The sequence below is a fragment of the Dermacentor andersoni genome, chromosome 6 (genome assembly GCF_023375885.2).
Source record: "Dermacentor andersoni chromosome 6, qqDerAnde1_hic_scaffold, whole genome shotgun sequence".
NCBI lineage: Eukaryota > Metazoa > Arthropoda > Arachnida > Ixodida > Ixodidae > Dermacentor > Dermacentor andersoni.
Window position 1 is genome coordinate 153,112,053 of NC_092819.1, and position 19,168 is coordinate 153,131,220.

The 19,168-nt window shown below is 42.0% G+C and overlaps 1 protein-coding gene across 2 annotated transcripts in view; it reads right to left on the bottom strand.

Annotated features, from left to right (window-relative positions):
- Nucleotides 1-744: 744 nt before the first annotated feature.
- Nucleotides 745-19,168, bottom strand: part of LOC126523486 (lanC-like protein 3) — a 61,522-nt gene continuing 43,098 nt past the window's right edge. For both annotated transcript variants that reach the window (XM_055066857.2, XM_050172092.3), the window contains one exon: nt 745-17,827. In XM_055066857.2, coding sequence (XP_054922832.2) covers nt 17,466-17,827 — 362 coding nt within the window. In that variant the 3' untranslated portion in view covers nt 745-17,465. The remainder of the gene's footprint in view (nt 17,828-19,168) is intronic.

The window sequence follows — 19,168 nt, forward strand, 5'->3', positions numbered from 1 at the left end:
AACAACCAACTATGCTATGCTGCCCCTCTTTCATCACTTCAACAAGATTAACTTGATTTTTCGGCTTTGCCTCTTGGATGGAGGAAAAGGGGAGGTATTCTGTAGGAGTCCACCTAGTGGACAGTTCATTTCGGCCGCTGCTGATTGGCTAGGGCCGCTGGTCTCCTCCTCGCTCGTACAGCTGCATCCAATCAGTAGCGGCCGAAATAGACAGTCCACTAGGTGGACTCCTACAGAATACCCCCCGCCCCTGTTTGCATTGTTAACTGTATTGTGCAGCGTTGGGTTTTGCACTTGTAGATGAGGCTATGTGACTGACTGTTTTGGCCACCACATTTATGTAGGTCTAATCGATTTCTGTTTGGAATAAATACTATTAAAAAAAGGAGGAAAGAAAACTGTCATATTGCAGTTGTCAGAACACCTATCTCGCGTGTAACTGAAAATTCACGAGTTTGAACATTGCCAAGAGACAATCATGTTTTCATTTTTTCTTGCTCAGTGGACATTTGTGTATAGACCGATCAACCTATACTGACTGACGGCATTATGTGAGAACCATTTTATGAACTGTAGACACTCCGTCATGTGTAGCTTTCAGGGCGATTGCAGCTGTGAAGAATCACATTGACTTTCTCTACACGGTACCTGTGCGATCACCTTTTCGCTTAGCGTAAAAGCCAAAGAAAACCAGGACTGCCATAGGCTATTCCTGTGTTTCATGTGACACAAAAGAAACCAGCAGAATTTTTTTGTGTATTTATTTTGGGCAGTGAGACAGGAACTTCGGCCACTTTCGGGAAAGTCCCGGAAAGCAAAAATAGAAGCACAGGCGGGGTACACAAGCACCACGAGGCACAGTGAAGTGATATCACAACCTTTCACTATGTGTGCAAACGATGCAATGAGCTGGAACACTTGGGCAGCAGAAAAGCAGCCCACACGCGTAGACAAATGCGAGCTCATGACACCAGGTAGCGCAGAGACCACCATGACCTTGAATGCCGACACAACTCTTGAACTCGCACACATGATGCAGTCCCAACAATGGCTTTATGCAAAAAAGATTACTACATCGAAGTGTGGTGCCTATATCCGAGAAGCCACAATATATTCTTTCAACCCAGATGGTACTGCAATAGTACTACACATTGAGGCTGAAAAATTTATATATGGGACTTTATATTCCAAAGCAAAATAGGAGCACTGAGAGATGTCATACCGGATAACTTGAGATCAACCATGGCCACCCAAGGTCTTTCAATGTGCACTAAAGGTGCAGTACAAAAGTGTTTTTGCATTACATTCACAGTGGAAATTGGCCGTATTGACCAGGAACAAAATCTGCCACCTCATGCTCGGCAACAGAAGGCTATGACCATTTGAGCACCACAGCATGTATCAGGAGAGTTTGCTATTAAAACTGTCACGATGCTTTATGTTAGCTTTCCTGAGGCTATTTTGGGAGGACAAGAATTTTCAAATAGAAATAGCAACATTTATAAAGAAATTTAACTTCAGGCACTGTAAGGCAGCCAACAGGCAACAAGTTATTCGTCATTTGAAATAGCAATGCAACAATTATATATTCCAGCCTTTTAATGCTGCAATTGTGCCTTCTACTGCAAGAAGTTATCTTTCGATACGAGCACTCTTTAAAGGAAAATTACTGGTCATATTGATGAGCGATTCTTGGACTATTTCTAGTTGATAAAGTAATTATTTGAAACTGAATACGCCGACTAACTAGGCACTTGAAGCAGCCTGTGGACACACAAGCTTGCATAAGTCTTCCAGATTAAAGTTCCAATTATTGTCATAGTCTAGTGCCATCTAGCATAAGTACTATATAATAAAGATAATACAATAAAATTTACTTTACTCATACTTGTAAGTCTTTACATCCAGGAATACCTGTGAATCACTTTCACTAATTGTTGGAAGTATGCTAAACACAACATGAGCTTCAGGTGCAACCCCTCAGCTGTTTTCCAGGTAACAAAAAATGTATAAAACAAATCTGTGACAAGTTTGATGTCCTAAATGACTGTCATATGCTAACACTCTGAAGATTAAACAACTACAGTTATTTAATAGTTCAAACACTTCTCTGATGTAAAAAAAGAAACTGTGGCAACGAAAAATAAGCCTGAGATTTTTAAAAATACGGGGTGCAATAAATAGTCAATTCGATGACTGGATCATCAAGGTCAACTATGAAATGAATAAATCAATTAAAAACCAATATCAATGAGATATTTATTGAAGAAGCTTTATGGATCATCAAGCTCAATTTAAACATAAGTTGGGAAAATAAATGAATAGGAGGAATAGTTTTCATGTTTGAGTCTTTATGTGAATCTGGCGTGGCATTTTTGATGTTCTTAGTCAGGAAAACAGCCTTAAAAGCCAAATGTCCAGTTACTGAAGAAAGGTGATGACAATGGCACCATTGAGACTGGAGATGTGCTATCCCTGAACTTTATTAGTTCGTGTTTGAACTGCTTGCGTTTGCATGATGGCTCAACAGTTCTGGTCGAGCACTGTCTGCTGCCCACACGTTCCAGCTCCCTGCACACAAGAACTTCCATCAGGTTTCAAATCACCTCTTACGTCTTCCACCAGAGTTTCTTGTTTGAAACCCAGGCACGAAGCCCAATTAACACATCACAGCTAGACAGTACACGAGGGTTGCTCTGTCAGAGAGATCAAAATAGAATTTCGTGTGCTATGCATCTTGAGTTGCGAATGATGAGTTAAAAGTTATTTTATCTACATAACAAGACAACATGACATGTATTTTGTACTACAGATATACAAAATTCCCTCTTCCATCAAATATAATTGAGGCGGGTGGACACAGGTGTAAAGGTTAATGAGACTGTAACACTGTTTGAGGAGCCAACGAAGAACTTTGAAGGAGTTGCCTGAGGCTTTGTAGGGCAGAGAGTTGAATGGTCTATGTTGAAGGACAAAAGAACAAGACACGGAACACTCTACTGAACAACATACAGCTGCACAACATGGATAGTATAGTGGATTCTACGGTGGCTTTTTTCAAAAGGATGTGGTCAAACAAACAAACAAACAAACAAACAAACAAACAAACAAAAAGGGACATAGGAAAGCATGTTCCTTGGATAGACATTGTGCAAGAGCACATACAACAGCTGAGGACAAGCTCGTAAGGATAGGGCTTGTGCAGGGATATATCCCTACTGTCCTTCTCATACATGAAGGAGCAATAAAATACTTTGGATATTTCTTCACACTACAAGCACTTTCACGTTCAACCTCTGCCTGTGGCTTCAGAGATCTAAGAAGTGAAAATGTTTGACATTGCTGCATGCTCGGGGCAAAAGAAGTGGTGATGAGCAGTATAGTAAGGAACAGTCGAACTTCATTTCCAACTTTAAAAGCACGAGGAAGCAATGAATATCACCTCAAAGAAATGTACGGTCCATTGCACAAGGTTCTAGAGCAATAACACAGGAAAAAATAAATTACAAGCAACTTCATCACCCTGATTGGAATTTACCTAAAAGACATGGTTATGTGCAATCCAATTGGTCGCAAACTGCAAAGGCTACAGCAGTTTTGTTTTTGTTTTCTTCCAATGCCACGCTTTCAAGACGTCCATGTTTGGGGTAAAATTCGCATCTGATCAAAATGAGATACCTTTAATAGCATCTGGTGCAAACACATAACCAGAAAATTCACTAAAGCAAAAGTCGGTGATATTGTACTGTGCTTTTTAATTGCTTGGCAGTCTGAAAAAAAAAAATCTGAACCACCACATCTGGATAGCAAATAACCACTCAGATAGTGGCTGCTGCCACATCAAAGTTGGCTATAGCAGATGGCTGGACATTTTAATGAAAAAAAATATAATCGTACATGTGAGCATTGCCTTTGCATACCTTGTACTTCCAATGATGCTGCAATAAACAAGGTCTTATATGTTCCAAATACAGCCGTTCCTTTTTTTATTTGTAGCTGCAAGGTGCTGCTTTTGCCTTAAGAGGAAGTTTTAGCACGGGCCCAACTCCGACGCAGCCTATTCAAATACATGTAAAATGCAAAAACTTTTTCTGAGATAACCCCTGGACCACTTTTAATGAAATTTGCTGCATTTGAGAGGGAAAACTAAATTATAGTGACTGTTGGAAGCGGAATTTCAGTTTAGGGCATGAATTTCGTTAAAAATATTTTCAAATATTCGACCGTTTGAAAAAAATAGAAGCATGATGTTTACAAATTCATAGCTCTGCATCAAGAACTGATATCGCGGTTCTGGAAACGGCATCCATTAGGTCATTCAAAGTGGACAAATTCAATATGTCATTTTACAGCTTACATGAATTTGTTACGTTGGTTACAAAGATTTGCAAAAGTTGTATTTCTCTATTACTAAATTTTTTTTATATTCATGTGTGACATATCAATTTTGTCCAATTAGATTTACTATTAGATGCAATTCACAGAATTGCATTATCGTTTTTCATTGTTGAGTTACAGAGTTGTAAACTTGATAGTACCATTTTTAAAAAATTTTCTATTTTCGCCACTGTTTAATAAAAAATTGAAGACCTAAATCGAAAATTCGAAACCAACAGTCACTATATTTTAAGGATTCCATTTAAATGCAACAAACCACGTCAAATTTGGTGCTGTGGTTGCCGAGAAAAACGAATTCTCCTTTTACATGTATTTAGATAGGAGCACCCGAGCTAAAGCTTCCTCGGAAGTGTCACGGCTACCATGTCCTGAAAGGATACACCGTTGCACTTCATTATGGCACTGGCATAAAAAACATATACTTTTTTTATATCCAGTATTATTTATAAGCATAGATGCAGATATTGCAAAAAAAATTTCAAATTTATTTCATATCTGATATCTCACTTTATCGAGGTTTGGTTGTAATTGAGAAAAAATTTGAAAAGATAGCCTGCATAAACTTAGGCACACGTTAGGCAATCTCAAAGGTAACCTGCCCCTGCTAGGTTCCAGCTTATCCTACTCCAAACAAAAGGTCTTCATGGACGGAAAATGTCAAATGCGGTCACATGCAAGGTGGTACTACTGTTTCTTTGCTTGGGTTAACTACTTCTGTAAGGATCGATTAGGCCTTAACACTAGTGAGCAAAAGTACGATTTTCTGAGATTAGGTCCGTAGGCGATTCATCTTAGTAAACCCTTCGCGACAACACACAACAGCTTTGTTTCAATGTGTCACTGGATTGCCTGACCGTGTTTTGATGTGAAAGTGGCAAATGGCTCGCTGAGCAAAAAAGCTGGCGCATGTAGGAGCAAGACGGCACCCAAATTCCCCACTGGCCGCGATGCCATGGCACGAGCGGGCCTCGACGGACCAGAGCAGGCGAAAGGGTACGCCTGTTGCCTCAGTAGCGCACCGGGTGTTGCCTGAGGGGAGAGGCCACCTGCGGCGCCACATCGCCCTCGCTATGGCTCGTGGACGCCTGCGTTATCTGTGCGTTCCTTGTCCATACAGGCCCTCGGCTGCATTTTGACTGCACTTCGACAAGGCCAAATCAAAAAGCGCCAAGCGTCTCAATGCGCTCGCTTGCCCGTGAAAAGTTCATGACCCGAAGGACTGCTCAGCGGCGTTCAATTCGCCATTAATGCTTTTGCATTCGTAACTCATAAGTGCTTAGGTGCCTTCGGACTAACTTTTTTGTCATTGCACTCGCAGACATTCCTTTCGAGTCTTATGGCCCTTCTGCGGCATATGCTCAAGAGTTACACAAGACAATTTTCCTTTTCAAGATGAAGTAAAGCAGTTACAAAAATAAAACAAGAATCAGCATCTCATCTCAGTATATTCAAGAGCCATTTGAAATACACTTGCTTTTAAGCTGAGCCAACTTCTTAGCAGATTTTGCCTACTAAGAACCTTATTGTCCAATCAAAATCCTTTCGGTGGTTCACTAGAAAACAACTACAAAAGAAATACTGGTGACACACAGTGTAAGACCACTATCTGAAAATGAATAATACCGATGAATAGACCGCACAGAACAGAGAAGGCGTGCAGTTACACACACTCTCCAAGTGCGCTTTTTTGTGACCACTATCACGGCTAATCACTACTTAAGCCTACAAAACTTCGAAACTACACGAAGGATGCCTCGCCTGTAAATGGATGAGGTGACTTAGTGCTTACTCTGTATACTTGCTAGCTTTATCCTTCATAACTACTCATTAGTCACCACAAGAAAAAGTGCAAGAAAGAAGTACAGCAGACCTGTTTGAACAAAATTCAAAGGACGGTGAAACTAGTTTGTCTTGCTAGAAGTCAAGCATCAGAGATATACACCAAGTCTATTTGAGATTGAACAAAGACCCAGAAACTAGCTAGAGAATTTGGCTTAACAGAGTTCACATAGAAGAAAATGTGCTGTATTATATTACTGTTGCATTTCAATTCCTAGCTTGTAACTATAGTCTAACTAGAAAGCAATTAGGTGAAATTCAACATTCCAAAAGCAGGCTTTCCCACACATCTGATATGCCCTCATCAAGATGGCTGATCTTACACCAGCAGTAAGAGAGTAAGAGTGGCACCACGGGACCTTTGAGGTATGCTGTTACGAATAAATGAATCTGTATATAAGTGCATTTTCAAAGATTTGATGGCACCGTAGAGTTTCGTACAATCCCCTAGAGGGAAAAGTAGCCCTGACGTGCTGCCATTTTATGCACAGGTAGAGTGTCCTAGAACTACTGGGGATGGTGTAGAGAGTGCCACTCGCTCCTTGCATCTGTCCCCTGTATGGCACCATGGTATAGGAAGCTCAAAGAAAGCAGATAAGGACAAGAAGGAAAACAAACTTGAACCTTGTCTACTGTCTTCATGCTGGCTATACAGTGGCATGCAGGCATTTGTTGTGAGGCGAGTTGCCCAACAACGAGCTCTGCATGAGCAACATAGCGTTACTGGCTGTATGTGAAGGTGCTGTACAGTTTCCAAGGGGAAATGCGTTGTTGTACAATGCTGACTGTGAGTACCTGCTGCAGTGTTCATAATCCCTTCTCCTGCTGTCCGTGTCTGCTCCAGGGCATGATAACTTTGTCAGACCACGGAAAAGGCGTGTAAAATGGTCTAACCCAACTGCTACACGCCAGTACACAACAACAAATACCCAGGTAGCTGTGAGGTGAACGGATACATGCCATCACTCTGCAGCCGCCCGAAACCCGACATAGGACCCAAGCAGTCCAAGAACCTGCACCCCAAAGCCCCTTTGTAAATCTTCAGCTGTGTGTGAGAAGTATTCTCAAGAAACAGCATATATTGTGTGGCTATGTAAACACAGTACACAGGATATTTCTCAAGGTCGATCAGTGCTGGTTGCTGACGCAGTCCAACATGCTTCTCGATTTCTGCTGACCCCTGTGTCGAAAGTCTGCCGGAAAATACCCCAGAGGAAATGCCTCTTCTGTTCAGCTAGGGCATGATGCCAAAAACCAGCTACTGTCCTTTCTAGCTTTCCGTACGGAATGGCAGCTTCATGCTGGAGAATGTGGTGGCTTTTTGTCTGTAGTGACTGCAGTCAGCCCAAGTGTCACTGTCTCAACTACTCTCAGTTAGCTGGGATATTTCACACAGCAGGAATGTTAAGGTATCTAATGACATCACGACTTAGCAAAGATCTTTTGTGATTTGAATACCAGTCATCTGGGTGCAGCACACAGCCAACACCCCAACACTTCCTTAATCACTATTTCCTGTCTCGAGTTTCAGTGAATTAGCCTGCTCTGTAGCGAACAGAACTGCTGAATCAGATGTGCTTACAAAGTTGCCTGACCTAAACACAGGCAAGCGTGAGCTGATTAAGAAGCCTGTTGAAAACGAGAGAGCTGTGTGGTGCGAAGCATCGCATTCAGAGGGTGCCCAGACCATCCTGTATATGTTGCTGCAAAAAGCGATGAGAGACTAATTTTATATATTTCTGATTATATAGCTAGAAAAATAGTTTTGAAGATAAAGTGTGAAAAATGCTGTGCATAGCTCCCAATGGAGAAAGACACTCTGATGACACATCGCAATGTGAAGTCAGCTGACCAAGTAGATCAATGTGGTCTACTTTATACTTAACTATAAGTTGTTCCAGTGCTCAAGAACTGCATCAGGAAAGTGTCATGAATATCCTATGTTTATCCAAACAAAACCAAACATGAAAACTGCATGTCTGCTACTAATGAAACTACAGTTTGCAAAACGTAGGAGATGTCATTTTCCCTGTTTTTCTCTGGTGCGAATTGAGTTTACAAATCCCCGGCTTGAAACCAGTGGCTTAGTGTTGGAACCTTTCAGCCCCTGGGAGTGGTGTAGTCTTAATTACACCTTCAAGTGGATGTTTCTAATTAATGATAGTTGAATTTATGACTGCACCTAATCCATAGAATTGGCAGTACAACTAAGAAATCGCAGTTAGTGCCACGGTTTTCTGTGAACTTGCCAGTTCTCAAGAGCAGCCCGCTAGTGCCGCCTGGTGGAACTTACAGGTGACTTCAGCATGAGTCATTTACTGTAAGCAAACATAATGTCGCCACCACCTTAGGATCCTCTCATTTTTCTAAGAAAGGAGTAGACTGAAGACATTTGAGAGACCATCCCACAAGAACGGTTTGCATGCCTGAGTCTCATCACATACAGAGACCAGTCAGAGCATGCAGTCATCACAGCATTTCGCCAACGAGAGAGCTCATGACGGCACTCCATGGCAGCTGTGGTATATGCTATGCAGCACACGCAGCTACAGGCAACGTTTCATTTGTGCACGGCTAGGCTAGAGTACGCACTTGTGCTTGTATGCTTTAGTTTGGCCTTGTTATGTGGAGGTGACTGCCTTTGTCCTGCACCAGCTTGGCCTATGGACACTTGCCAAATCCAGTTTGCACATTTTGAAGCTCTATCAATAGTTCAATATGAAGCAATGTCTGCCAAGGCATCTGTCTAGCCATAAGCAAGAGCACTCTGGTGCTCATATCTTGTACCTGGCTAACTGCCATTCTTCGAGGGACTTGTAGGATTGAGCTAGTGCAAGTTAGCAAGCTTACGTGCAGCCTGGGCTTTATTTGTGCAAAAATAACTTTGTTGTCAGCCAAGCCATGCTTGTGGCAAGCCACTGACATCCTAGCATTCCCTTGGTGGCACAATAAATGTTACGAAACATAGACAGAGGCTCCAGATTCCCCTCTACGTAATACTCTAAGAAACTCTGTCGATAGTGCGGTGAACGAATGGTGAGAATAGTAGCAGCAGTGTGCCCTTTAGTGCCTTTTTTTTTACAATTATGGCTCGAGGTATGCCATCTCAATTAGGTAAGACGAGATGTGTGGGAAAGCACACTTGCAGATTCTGCACTCTGTCTATTCTAACACACAAACGCAAGGATGTAGGCATGAAGTGTGGGTACACATGAGGTTGTTTATGGGCACAAGACCTTTTAAAGCTGACCCTGTAGCAATAGCTTCAAGTGCTTCAATATGTTCCAGTAAGTGTGACAAGGGCCACACAGCTGCACAGATGTCCTTTCCCCAAGGAAAATATGAAAACATATGTTGTTACAAGATAACAGTAACAATTAGTTACAAACCTGATATCTGCAAACCTTAACATCATAACACATTGCAACCAGCTTACAACCATGCGTAATAAAAGGCATGGGTCATGCATCTATCATCATTGTGTAACGGGGCCTCTCTCAACACATCTTATATGAAACTTATTAAGTGTAAAAAATACATATTTCAAATGGATCCACAGGCACTCAGGTCAATACTATAGCCAAATGTAACCGATCAACAGCAAAAGAAAAACAAAGAAAAAGGACAAGTGAATCCAGTTGTAGCCAGATCACCAATAGAGCCGACCACCACAGCACATCCGTGCAATGCTATATATACTCTTATTCATCCACGAGACGACGACAACACCGACGACATGAAAATCAGAAAATATTTTTCCCCCTTCTTGAGCATTCAAAGAGTGAGACTTTGTTATGTGTGCAGTTAAAGAGTGCATGAGTTGTTCACGAGACGCACATAGAGAAACTACACGGGTATCACAATGAACACGCTGAGAGTGCATTTCACGACAGCCATGTGCCTTGGTGCATTACACAACATTCAGGGATCAAGAGAGAAATTGTGAGCAACAACAGACAGAAGAGTTGCGTGCAGCCAAAGAAGCCAAAGTGGCCAAACAGCGGCGCGGAAGTCGGAAGGCTCTAAGTGGATCAACTGCAGCTTTCCAATGTATTTCATCACAAAACCTGCCTTTTCATAGTAAGGTTTTCTTTCGTTGGTTCTTACAACTCAATTTGTGTGGATGGTAGCGATGCAAAATCATCAATATAGTGCTGGCACTGCACTGCTACTCGTGTTCATCGATAGCGCTATCAACGTTGAATACATAATGTACAGCACGTAACACTGGAACACAAACTTGGTGATGTTAACTCTTTCCAAATCGCATAAATTGAGCGTTATAGATGGCCAGTTATCACAAAATGTTTTGTAATATCACAAGACAAGAATTGCAAAATTATCAACTGCGCTGCCAATAGTGAACTATCACAATGCTATCTATTGTTTTTAATAAACTACTAATAGTTGTTTCTTGCACTATTTGTTGTTAAAAAGGCTAACTATTTACCAATCGTTTCGCATCATTAGTGGATAGTTATCTGAATGAGCAAACAGGCCTGGTCCCGGAAACTGCGTAATCAATCAAAGATGGTGATTTGGTGGATCAATCGTAATGCAGTCGGCTTCCGTTAATTTGACTCTGATGAGACCAACAAAAGTGATGAAATTATCTGGCAGGATGAATATGCAGAAAAAACTGCAACACACACCACTTATTTATTCGGAAGTATTTGCACGATCCTAATACGCCCTCAAATCAAGCACTTTCTGTGCCCAAAACCGAAAACTAACACGGAAATGATGATAAAGCTCCTAAACAATGTGGAACCCTAATGTGCACTCAGTTTTCTGAAGAAAAAATCGCAGCCTTTCTAGTCTGTCAATGTGGACTACCAGCGGAGTTGTAAAAAAAAAAGTAATAAATAAATTAAAACAAAAGCACACCACTGAGTGTAAAAGATGACTTATTTTGTGGCTTTTCTCTTCTGCATGTGTAGAATACTCTGCAAACATGCACAATCGCTACAAATAGTGGCTCAACCTGTCGAGGCGTCCAAATTGAAATGTGCCAGGTGTCTCAAGATACTGGCTTGCCCACAAGAAATTCGTAAGGGCCTTTTATGACACTTGTTGATGCATGCATCCGTAGTGTAATCATTTCACTGTCGGGCTTCTGTGTTAAAGGTCTTGTTTTCGAATCCAGCCAGCGAATGATCTTAATAATGTTTATTTAATTATTAATTATGCAATACTTTGTTGAAAATGACGAATTTACAATGTCGAAGAGATGTTTGAAGCCAGAAGGATAAAATTTAGGCAAATCTATGTATGTCCCACAATTCCCATGTTGGCTGAACTGCCCTGATTGCAGCTCCCATAGACATTACGGTATTTACCCGTAGAATCGGGTAAATACCGTAACGGAATATCGTGGGCTATGGTTATTGCTTGCAAATGTTCCTAGGGCGGGACAAACATAGGCGTTTTGGACAAAAGATCTGTACTCAACGCATTCACTGTCCTCTAAACTCCACTGAGAGTGACGCTGCAACTTAAGGTGTCACTATCGAGGTCAAGTTCAAATTATCTGGCGAAGGCCAATTTTAGGATCGAAATGACCAAAGTTTAGTCCCACAAAAATGCATGGGCACTGGCCAGGACCTTTGGCCGGGATCGAATTAACCCGAGTCAAATTAACGAAAGTCTACTGTACCAGTGCATAATGTGGGTCCTTGGAAGGGTTTTAATGTAGTTCATTATGCAGGCCAATCTTGGAGACCCTACGATGTCATAGCACCTGTATGCTTTATTCGATAGAGCTAATTGTTAAGTATCCCCCAACAGGATTTTTCAGCAGGTCTACTGGGAAGCAATCGCTCGACTTATGAATTTCATTCTCATGGTTACTGCTGAATATATTCTTCTTGCAGCTGTATTTCGCAGCAAAGGCTACTGTGCCACTGAAAAGTGGAGCTCTAGGAGGCAGTAAATAAATGTTAAGCAAGATACATAGGTACTGCACTTCCAGAATGCCAAATAGGTCACCTTGCTGTAAATGAATGTACAGTAAGCCAGAGATAGGGCACAAATAGAAAACATGGACATAAACAAGCCCTCTTGAATTCCTAATGGCACCTCTCCATGCCATCGTAGACATCGGCAGTGTCTGCCTAGATCTAGCCAAACATTAAAAAAGGATCACATTGGATTTCAAAGAATGCACAGACTTGTTCTGGCAAACTTCAAATAGCTTTTTGCGGAAGAAAGAGACCGTAATAATGCGTATTTACTGTGAGATTAGTGATCGGCCAGTCTGGGCATGAACTTCAAAAGGAACTGTCTGGCTGTCATTTTTTTCTGCCGGTAATATTCAGCATTTTTAAAATGCAAATAATAGTTTTGAAACAGATGCCCTACTGGTATCTTCTGATTTACTGTTCCTCAGTATTCTGTCAGGCAGAATTGTGAAATGAGTCACTGAAGAAGCTGATCTTATCAAAGTGCTCTTTATAAGCACTTGAGACGATAGTTCTAAGCTTCAGCATGAGCTAGAGACATTGCCTGCTGAAAGTAGCCTCAATCACACGAAACACCACATTTGAATAAGAGCAATCAATCAAACTGCAGTTTGCAATGCAGTGTAGCAAGGCAGTTTTCACAATGAGAAATGCTGAAAAGCTGCAGTCGTCACACAAGTCGGATGCCGCACACATTGAAGGCATCGAAATATAGAACACTTTGCACAAGTCTTTGAACGGCATGTCGAAGATAAAATTTGTTGTATATTTCTCTTGGCAGTTGCAGAAGCAACAGAGCCTTAAAGGCCAACTACAAACAAATTTAACTTTGGCTAAATCACTTACAAGTGAGTACTATACTGGATGTTTTATTTTGACATTAACAGAATTTTTATAAACCACCTGTGACATATAGCGCAAATATACTTGTTCTGCTGGATTACTCAAAGAGGCGGATATCACAATGGAAATAAAACTGTATAATCGACTAACAGAATTTCACTAATGAACTTTTCAACTAATCTACTTTAGCATTCACACAGTAGTACAAGAGTTGAAGCCAATAATTTAACAAGGCAAATTCACTTGGAACAAATTTTGAAAATATTGCCAGTTTGGAGATCACTGTGGTCAAACTTGGGGTAGAAGTGCACTGTTATTCCACTAACCTTTTTTTAACAAAACGTCTTTTTATGCATCGGAGTTCAAAAGTTTCTGGAACACTCTTTCACATTTCATCGCAAAGTTTGGGTACGCATATCTCGAATCTGGTGTCATCCTCAGGATTTGTTCCAAGTGGTTATGACTTTTGAGGTCACCCGCTAAAATTCGTAAATTTCAATATATGCTGTAAGGTAACTAGATTGCTTGCAAAACCTTATTAATTAGCCAAGTATTTATTTTGATTTCTCACAAAAATAATGTATGCCTCTGGGAATAATCCAGCCAAAGAAAAATAATTGTGCCACATAGCATGGGTGATCATAAAAAATTTTTAAAAGTAAAAAGCAAAGCACCTCGCATATACTGCTGAAGCAACCTTGGCAATACTGCAGGGTTAGTAATTGCCTAACTTTCTTACTAGCAGTGTTAAAATGGAACCTAATGCGTGCACCCCGTGGTTAGCAAATATGGCCCACCTCCTAGCACGTGGCCTCATAATGTTTTTGCAGTGGGTCGCAGGTGGAGCCCATTCTACGAGGTCACGCCAAAAAGCTGTGCGTTCCCGAATCGCGCGTCCCTTCCAGCGAATGCCAATGGCAGCAGTTTCTTCTTTTTCACTTGTGGCATCAAAGGCATCTATACTTTTGCGAGCCAAATAACTCGAATCCACAGTAATTCGAAGGTAGAGTTTTGCAGGGAGGCTGCCTTATATTTACGCTATCTGAAACTGAACTTTTACGAAGCCCAGTTTGGTTGCAGTTGGCCTTCAATATTAAGCGGCTCTTTGCAGCCTTAGGGTGAGGGTATGCTTGACGTCTTCTGTTCAGATGTCAGGGGAAACAAAAATTCTGCAGCTTTAAGCTACCTCTCCTGGAAAGCAGCTTAATGGCAGATTGCCACAAACTGCTGCAGACACAGCTGTCGGATAGGGAGTCACTAACCTTTGTTTGTTTTTTTCTTCTCTCTGTCTCTTACGAGAGCTTTGATAAACTGCCAATAACGGTCACAGCCAACAGAAAAAAATAGCATCTTTGAAGGCAACACACGTTGCTGTATGAAGATCTTGGTAGGTCACTGTACTTACATGATTATACATTCTGACCTTACAGTGTTGCAGTGTGTATTAATCAGCAAAATTTGCTCTCGCAGCACTAAATTGTAGGCGGACTTTTTTAAAGGAGCACTGAGAGACTTATTTTCGAAGTTGCAGAAACTATACCACGTGCCTCCGGCATGTAGAAGTAAACTCGCCTAGTTTGTCATTTTAATGACATAAAAGTATGACACTCGCCAAGTACGAATGCCAAGAAATGTATGATATGTTAATCCAATACCAAATTTGGTTGAGAAACGAGGAATGGCTAACCAAAACTGGTTCATAGAAACAAGTACAACAGTAAATTAGTTCAGGCGCCTTGAAGCTTGCCTGTACTCTTTCTAAGGCTCAGAGGGTAAGGACCATAAGTTACCATAAGAAAAATATGAAAAAAAAAGAAGCAAGACAAGAAGTTCAAAATGTTATGTCAGTACTCCTTTAAAACACTAGCAAATGAAACAGCAATATTCCGGCTACCAGTGGATGTAAGGCGGCAACGAAGCTACCACATGGGCAACTGAAGAAGCAGCCCGTGCAGAATGTGCTAACTCAATATGTGAGACAGCCACAGGAGCACCACGAAAGGCAGCTATCAGGAAAGTGGCATCATCCAGTCTCTACAAGTACACGACACCATATCTCTGGTCTTGCTGGTAACAAAGCCTACATAGATAAGTAGGACAGTGTCCTATGTGCCTTCAATGCCAGCCAACAAAAAATGGCTCGACAGAGGCCAACAACCCAGTACAGACTAACTGCTCACAGTGAGGAGGACTTGTCCTTGTTACGTAACTCTACTGCCGCCAAGTCTCTACCTGCATCTTCTCTAGTGACAAACAGTGCAAGGGGAAGTGAAGGCGACTGTAGATTACCACGTCTCTTGACAAGTAATTCATGCCACAACACCTGGACTGCACTACAGAAAGGCGTGTCATTGCTTTATACACTTTGTGATTTGCAGCGTACAAGAATGGACCAGCTTGTCTGTTTTTTCTTTAACTGCGAGTGTGTAATAAAACCACAAGAAACAGTTAAAAAAAAAGCACATACAAACACTATCTTCAAGCTTTGTTTAGAAATAATTATGAGAGGTCAAAATACAGTACACAGCAACACATGGCTTTGCTTTTATCGTACAAGAGTGATAAGTTGGACTAGTTTGTTGAATGTCAGCATAATAAACGAACAGTGCAGACAACAGGACCACAGGAAGACAAAAACGCGGGCATGGACTCTGAACTGGTGGCTGTTCCTAAAATAAAAACCACCAGTTGATAGCCAGCGTCTGTGTTGTCATCTTTGTGTAGTCTTCCTGTCTGCACTGTTTGTTCAGTATGTTGGCACTTCTATTTTTGTTAGCAAGGGGTTGCCATCTGTTTTTTGCATTTAGTGACAGTTTTCGTTTGGCTTCCTTATAACGTCACTATCTATAAATAACTATACATTACATAGTCCAATGTATTAAAGATTAGTTGGAACTAGCGCTTGCACATGCCACATATTCTGCAAAAGAATTGAAAACGACATGAAAAAGGAAGGCTTAGTTCAGTGCAAACAGTGAGAGGGACGACGTTTCAATGCTTTGTTAAAAAACTGAAATACGCCCACTATGTTGGTAATCAGTAATAAATCAGTACACTATATCAACTGCAACCAATACAAAGCACTAACTGTGCCAACTAACATCTATTTAAAGAAACTGAGTATGCAATAAGTTCTTGTTCTCCGTGGTAGAATAGAGTGGCCCATAAAACAACTGTGCTTATGCAACATGTCCATTACTTTCAAGAACAATGCACTTGGGGCATCAAATGAGGATATATTCTGCTAAATGCATAACACCCTGTGTTTATAGGGATTGTTTTACTTGGAGTGACAACTTCACGACTCACTCTCATATGCTTACATTTGAAGACAAACTCTGTGGCTTCATGTTGCTGAAATAGAGCCAACTATTCAAGTTATTCGAGTTGTGCTTATTAGGAACAAAAAGTCAGGAGTTGCAATTGAAAATGAGCTGAAAGTTTAACAAACCACACTAAGTGCTGCAAAAAATTGCTTTTCATTCTTTTTTTTTTCCGTTCTCAACATGATTGCAATAGCGCATAAGGTGCAGTTTCCTATAATCTGTGCATTCTCCTAGCACGCTCGACAACCTCGCAGAACTGCATGGTTTGCTGTAACAATTCTAAAAGTGTCACATGAAGGCAACGCGAAAGTACTACAGTTAAGGAGAACTACCAGCAATAAAACGTTATCACTGCCATTTTGGTGAGCAGCAATACTATCTGGATAATCAACAAAGTGGCCCTACTTATTAGCATCTCATTTCAAATGAGTAGATAGGCAAAATGTGAAGACCAGCATTTGGCTCCCTTCAAATCTAGCACAGCTATGATTAAAGTCAATTTCTATAAGCAAACGAGAAGGCAGGGCTCTGCACACACTGTTGTAGCCCGTCAGAGTGCAGTGATTACAACGAAAGTGCGTTGTTTACTCCAAAACAGCCAACACTGCCGGCTTAGAGCTACGTCGAGTCAATAGCGACACTACACTAATCTCAAAAAACATATGTTGAGAAAGTTTGTGTATGGCGTGCCTAAGATTCCTCTAACCAAGTGAAAGAGACATAACACGTTAGTCGGACTCCCGCGTATCCTGTTTCTTTTCTTGTGCATTACATTCTTTCTTCTACCTTTCAAAAGAATGCTAAGCTACACTTATGATTCTTTCCCTTACGTGTCCTGGTTGATCCTTCATGTTGCTACGGCAGTCATATTTGCTGACTAACCCAATTGCTCAGTTCCCTACAGTTGTCGGGCTGCCCCCTTTTTCTTGCGTCCCGTGCTTGCTTCTCAGTGCCTTCCTATCACCCTGTGCTTGTTGGCAATCCCCATTCTGACTTCCCTTACCCTATGCTGCCCTTCCGCACCCACTAATCAACCATCAGACGACGGTGTGGATACACCCTCGGCATGGCCTTGCAAAATACATCGGCCAAGTGCTCCTTAGAACGGGTCGATCAGTGGAAAAGTGGCGCTGCGTGGTTCCAGCAGATCGGCCAGGAAGCATGCTGTTCCGGCGAGCCCTTCGAAGAGGCTGTAAGGGCAGTCTGGCGTGCGGGCCTGCTTGAACTCGTCAGTGAACATAAACTCGGCAAACTGGCGCGCCCGGTGAAGCCAGCGCAGCTCGGTTGTGAGTCGGTAGAGCAGCAGGAAGGCATAGCCACTGCCGCCAATGCCGTGGCAGATGCCTGGGCCCTTGCGTAGGAGGCCGCGCTCCCAGATCATCTGGCCCGAACGCAGGCACGACTCCAGGTAGCGTGGGTCTTGCCACGTCAGGTATGCCTTGGCCATTAGTTGCATCACACCTGGGCACACAAAAATGGTACAGGAGGGGAGTCACACATGCACTCGTATACCAGGTGACCTTTGATGTGATTAGCATTCTTTGGGACTTTTGCCAAATTTGCAGTAAGTCTGAGTCGGTGCGTCTGGCTGTCCGTGTCTAACCTACTTCATGCTGAATTGGACCTCTGGGTACTCCACGGTCTAATGGGTGGAGGGAGCCTCAGGCTGCTGTGCTGAATGAACCAAATTCCAAACCAACTATCAGACCAACTTGGGCTACTCGGTATGGGACCCAATAACCAAGCAAAAAGCAAAGTGTCTTTATTTTGCAAGTTGCCAGGAAAGCTTGACAATGAGGTGCTGAGCATATGTTTGCATGAGACAATGCCAGTGTATTTCAGCCGCTGTCATGCCGTAGCTATATTCTTTATTCAAAGAGTACTGCAGTACCAGGTACTATTGCGGGGGGATCTGCTCTTAGAAAAAAGGTTGACATTCTTGCAGTCCTGCAATTTCGCTGACAAATTATTCCTCTCCTAGATGATCCGGGGAAAATATGAACAGTACTTGAACAGGTCTGTCCTGTAGTGATAGAGCCTAACCTTACAAACATCATCTCGGCGTCGTGAAACATAACGTGGGGGGTAAAGGTGCTTTTTGGGAGAAATTCTGATTTACTGTGGTATATTGAATGAAAAAGCTTAAGGCGCAGATTCTTGCGCCACTGCACTACAGTCGAATCCAGGCGAAACGAAGTCCACTTCAACGAAATTTTTGCCACAATGAATATTTTTTCATTCCCCATCAATGCTCCATCGAACATCATCATCATCATCATCATCATCATCATCATCAGCCTGGTTATGCCCACTGCAGGACAAAGGCCTCTCCCATACTTCTCCAACTACCCCGGTCATGTACTAATTGTGGCCATGTTGTCCCTGTAAACTTCTTAATCTCATCCGCCCACCTAACTTTCTGCCGCCCTCTGCTACGCTTTCCTTCCCTTGGAAACCATTCCGTAACTTTTAATGACCATCGGTTATCTTCCCTCCTCATTACGTGTCCTGCCCATGCCCATTTCTTTTTCTTGATTTCAACTAAGATATCATTAACTCGCGTTTGTTCCCTCACCCAATCTGCTCTTTTCTTATCCCTTAATGTTACGCCTATCATTCTTCTTTCCATAGCTCGTTGCGTCGTCCTCAATTTAAGTTGAACCCTTTTCGTAAGCCTCCAGGTTTCTGCCCCGTACGTGAGTACTGGTAACACACAGCTGTTATAAACTTTTCTCTTGAGGGATAATGGCAACCTGCTGTTCATGATCTGAGAATGCTGTTACGTTTCGCCTACAACGCGCG